At 32.9% G+C, this 5,320-nt stretch overlaps 1 protein-coding gene across 1 annotated transcript; it reads right to left on the reverse strand.

Annotated features, from left to right (window-relative positions):
• Positions 1-1,768: 1,768 nt before the first annotated feature.
• LOC142547968 (protein LITTLE ZIPPER 2-like) lies at positions 1,769-2,194 on the reverse strand. Its single transcript, XM_075656339.1, has 2 exons — positions 2,070-2,194; positions 1,769-1,994 (listed from the first exon to the last, which is right to left on the reverse strand). The coding sequence occupies exons 1-2, from the start codon at positions 2,141-2,143 to the stop codon at positions 1,769-1,771; spliced, it is 300 nt and encodes a 99-aa protein (XP_075512454.1). The 5' UTR covers positions 2,144-2,194.
• Positions 2,195-5,320: the final 3,126 nt, after the last annotated feature.

The raw sequence follows: 5,320 nt of genomic DNA on the forward strand, positions 1-5,320 counted from the left end.
CAATGCCACTCTCACTAATGCACGCTTATCCAATATAATAATATATGCTCACGAAGCTACTGCATAACTTTATTGTATGGAGAAATTCTATAAGTAAATATAAAATACTTAATCTCTCATCATCCCAACATCGAGTATAAACGATAGTATATTTTTTCTAACTCTCAAAAGAGAATTTCTCAACACTAAAAAAAACATTTTTCTTTTCTTCGCTTTCTCAACTTTTGGGATTACTTTGCAGAAAGCTTTCGATGAGATGATTGAAACTAAATGAAGAAGATTTATTTATAGAGCTTATCGTCCAGGTGAAAACTTGAGTCACAACTTTATTTTTCTTTGGTCAAGTTGCATACCACAATCATTTCACAATTTGTTAGCTGACATATTTGACAACTTAAATATGTCACTACCAATCATTATACATACTGACAGTTCACACTTTCTTTCAACATGATTTCATTTTTAAAATCATCTACTTCAAATTGAGAATAAAAAATAGTGTTACTCTTTTCTTTTCATATTTTTTTCCTAGGATTCTAATTTTTCAATTGGGTTGGTCTCACCCAAGCTCCACTAGGGACAAAGTCAGAATTTTAATTTATTGTAGACAACAATATATTATAATTAATAAATCAAAAAAATACATCCATTAATTGAAAATTATAAATATATAAAGTTCGAAAACATGCTACATATAGTTAGAAGCACATTTTAATTAATAGAAAATGTCGAAAAAATGACGAAGAACAATAAGCACAAAATCTACAATCAAAACAAATTATGATAGAAAATATAGAAGTTATAAATATACACGAATTCACTCTCGATCGCAAAAGAGACACAAAATTTAAAACAATTGAACGATCGAACAATGTTGAAGTAAAAAAAAACGAATCTAAAAGTTGGTGAAATTTTGAATTTTGTACAGAGTGTGGAAAATGAAATTGTAAATAATATGGATGGGAATAACTGCTAATCAAAACATTTGAAGTCTATGACTCATGAGAAGAAAACATTGCCCAAATTTTTACAAAATGTCCACTTGGATAGTAATAACAGGTAAAAAATTTAAAGAACCGAGTATAAAATTCGAGCTTATAAATTATTGTGGAAAAAAATTTGGGCCAGTGTCTGCCCACACGGACCTGAGCTAGCTCCGCCCATGAGCTCAACAAGCTCGAATAAAAACTTTTGATTTCAAATTTCTTATTTTCAGGTACGATGATCGGTCGATCATTTTACATAAAATAAAAACAAATAAAAGATTCTTGGTGTAACATATACCCACACAATTTCAACATGTTAAATTAATAATAATAATATAATTAACGTTCCATGACGAAATAAAACGTTGGCTATTAGCCCGTTGAAATATACAAACATCATCTAATAATGCATATATAATATCATATAAAATATCTTCCCCGAAAAAACAAAAAATCTTATGACATCATATAAAATTATTAGTCGAAGCTTCGACTGATCAATACGTACCAGATCATCTATCTCACAAATGTAGTCCATGAAATCATATTCACACCGAAAAATATATTAAATATTCGGAGAATATAAGGTTGTTTCATAGAGCAGTAATATCGATGGAGGCTACCAAATTTTCACCATATGGCTAAAAATGACAGCCCGTTATTTATCGACACTCCTAATCGCATTGCACTAAATCGACCAGAAAAAAAAAAAAAGAAGCGAAAATAAAAGATTTATGGGTGGGGAGATTAGGATTATATTATATATATATGTTCTCTTAATATCATTTGTTGGATTTGGAGGAAGGTGTAGCGCCGGCGCTTGCGGCGGAGGACACATTGAGATCTGGGATTGGAGCGGCGGTGGCAGCAGCGGCGAGTTTCTGTCGGAGCTGGCCGAGTAAAGCCAGGTTCTCCTGGTTCAGAATCGCCGCCTTCTTCCTCAGCCTGTCATTCTCCTTCATGATGTAGCAGTTCTCCAAGTACAGCTTCGAGTTCACCTTTTCCATCCTGTCAATTATTACCAAAATATAAATAAATGCATTAAACTATTCAAAAAGAAACCTGAACGAGATTTGGTCTCACTCTGTTTGTGAAAGAAAACAGGTAGAACTAAGGGACAGAGAAAACGGGCTTTCTTTCAAGTTTGTAACAAACATACCACCTTATAACTCGATCGTTGATTGAAGCACACTTCTTGAAATTTTGTTGAGAGAAATTGAACAACGATGCAACGGAGAAGGTGGAATATTTATAGTGCAAAAAGTTAAGGGGGTAAGTTTGGTTCTATTTTCGGTGTTTTTGGAATTCTGTTTCATCTAATAATTGCTGTTTCTTTTTTTTAAAAAAATATATTGAAAAAAGTTGGATAATGGAAATCTTGTGGAAGAGTTGCTTTTTAACACTGTTTCTTCCACAATAATCATGCAGTTGTAAGCATGGAAGGCGGCTTCCATAGGCAAGAATTTAATGTTCTTACCATTTTACTATGATTTGTTATCATGACCTCTCTTTAAATGATGATCTAGCTGATGTACGGCTGTGATCACTCCCAAATTAAATTGAATATTTTAGTTTTTGAATCTAAACTTATGAGCACGTATGTTAATCGGGGAGACGAGGATTTTTGCGGTATTTTCCGTGGGAGGAGCTCGGCCTGGGAAGATTCGCAATGATGGTTTGGATTGTGGTCCAGTCCCCATTCAACCCATAATCAAACCCACCCCCCGAGCCAATCGATTCTATTTTGTTTTGTTTTGTTGTATAATATTATTAAGAATTTTTTTTTAAAAAAATAACTTAATTGCATTAAAATCACATCCACATTTAGGGGTGTCAATCGGGTGGGTTGGGTTGGGTTTCGTGTCGAAATTTTTTTAATTTTTTTTTCAACCCGAACCCGAAGCAACCCGAAAACCCCCAACCCGAACACGAATCTGTATAACCCGACTCAACTCGTCTAACCCGCCTAACCCGAATTTTATAAATTTTTTTTAATTTTTTAAAAAAAATTAATGAAAAAAATTCAAAAAAATAAAAAATAATAATAATATTTTAATTTGAACACGTAATAACAAAATTTTCGATTTAAATTTGAAATTTTAATCGTAGAAAATTAAAAGTATATTTACTAAATCAAATAAAATATTGTTAAAAAAATAAAAATATGCAAAATAAATATTAAATGATGAAAATTTATCATATAAATATACAATAAATTTTGTTCAAACATATAATATATAAAAATACAGGTAATATTTTCAAAAAAAAGATCGCGGGTCAACCCGCAACCCAACCTGACCCAACCCGAAACCCGCCTAACATGGCACTAACCCGAATCAACCCAACCCGAACCCAACCCGAACCCGAAAAACCCCAACCCGAACCTGATTTTTTTCGTGTTGGGTCGTGTCGGGTTGACGGGTCGTATCGCATTTTGACACCCCTATCCACATTTACGTTTAAATATCAAAAGGACACGTTTAAAAATTCAAATTTATCAGTCAAAATTCCATTTACTATTCATAAAATATGAAATAAAAAGAAATAATTTATGAAACATGGGGATGAATTATTGTTGGTAATTGAGGCCTACTCTGGTAGTGTCATAAGTGAGAAGAATTATTATATTTCCATATGAAGGCCCAGTTTGAAATGATGGTTATTTGTAATAATTTTACCTAATAGCAAATGGTAAGAAATTATTTCTCTTTCTTGTTTGAAAATAATAGGATGAGTTGGTTAACCTCATGGGTTTTTCACTGCATTAACGTCGATCATCATAGCTTGCCAGTTCTATAGAAATAATGAAGAACGGATATTCATTTATGTAATATAAGTATATAATTAAATATGAGTGTATAGTAAATAGTGTTCTAAAAAATAATAGACGAGCGACCACCCACCAAATGCATAGCGTCCAAGTGCTCAAGCGGTTTTTTTAACCTAAATATCTAATTTTAATCGTTATTCTCCATATCCCTCTAATAATTAATTTTTATCGTATTAAAACTCAAAATCAATTATATATACCTCTTTTTGTTCGATGAAAATTGATTGTTAGCCGTCTAGGTGACAAATAAGCAGTATAGACGCCTGATTTTTTTAATAACACTTAGAGCATCCGCAATGGATGGGTGTTATAACACCCACCAACTCATCAAAAATCGTGGGATCCACTGCCACATACTTGCTGTAACAACATATCTCTTTCACTCACATTCCTTTTAACATTAAAACTCATTATTTATGGGTCTCACAGTCCACTCAATCATCTTAAATTTTAATTAAAAAATAATAAAATTTCATAAAAAACGCATGGTGCCCGCATGGTGCGGCTGCCCCATGTGTTTTGTGGCGCGTGCAGAGATAAAGTGTCTGGCGCTTGCAATTTCAAAAAAAAAAAAGGAGAGAGGGGCGTTCTCTTATATTGCCTACTCACAATGGAGAGGGGTGTTAACACCTTCATCGTGGGTGCTCTTATAAACATCCCATTTCTAAAAATTGAACTAGCCCTTAGGAAGGGATCTAAGAGGTGGCTTTTAAAACAGTAATAGTAAATATTTATCAGTAAAATTGGTGAGGAAATTCAATTTTAAACGACGGCAAGCAAGTGAACAGAAAATGGCCCCCCTACTTCATACGAATCGCTCTACCCTCTTCAAGTTGGTTCTTTTCGCAGCCAATTTGAGTCGCCTTTTAGGCAAATGTTGGTTGCGCTCATGATTAATTCTACATCCAATTCAACCCCCTTTATTCTAAGGCATGCATTGTTTAAAAAAAAAAACACAGAAAATAACTAGAATTTTGAGTTCAATGCAACTCAAATAAGAGTAGGTCTCTTGTGAGATTGTCTCACGAATTTTTATCTGTGAGACGAGTTAACCCTACCGATTTTCACAATAAAAAGTAATACTCTTAGCATAAAAAGTAATACTTTTTCATGGATAACCTAAATAAGAGATCTGTCTCATAAAATACGACCCGTGAGATCATCTAACAGCAAATTTTGCTCTCAAATAAACGTAAACAAATAATTAATTTGCTACACGAAAAAAATATTATTAAAAATCTCAGTCCAATCAAAATTATTTTTTACAAAACAAAATTCAATGTTAGTTTTTATTATTGGTTTTTCGTTATTTACTGCTTGTTATTTTGGACCATACAGGCAGTACATTGAGCTCATCTCCGATGCAAAGCTTCTGGTATAAATAAATTATAATCATTTCACATTGAACCAAATCCCTGCAAGGGTAATGATGGAATTACGTAATTATTTTGTTGACGCTGCGTCGAGCCCAGCACGTGACATTAGAATCTAGTAATATAATTTA

Source organism: Primulina tabacum, chromosome 6, assembly GCF_025594145.1.
Source record: "Primulina tabacum isolate GXHZ01 chromosome 6, ASM2559414v2, whole genome shotgun sequence".
In the NCBI taxonomy this organism is placed as follows: Eukaryota; Viridiplantae; Streptophyta; class Magnoliopsida; order Lamiales; family Gesneriaceae; genus Primulina; species Primulina tabacum.

Coding starts and splice junctions, on each gene's coding strand:
- LOC142547968 (XM_075656339.1), bottom strand. CDS start 2,143: ATGTTTGTTACAAACTTGAAAGAAAGCCCGTTTTCTCTGTCCCTTAGT. Junction 1,995..2,069: donor TGTTTTCTTTCACAAACAGA/GTGAGACCAAAT, acceptor AATAATTGACAG/GATGGAAAAGGTGAACTCGA.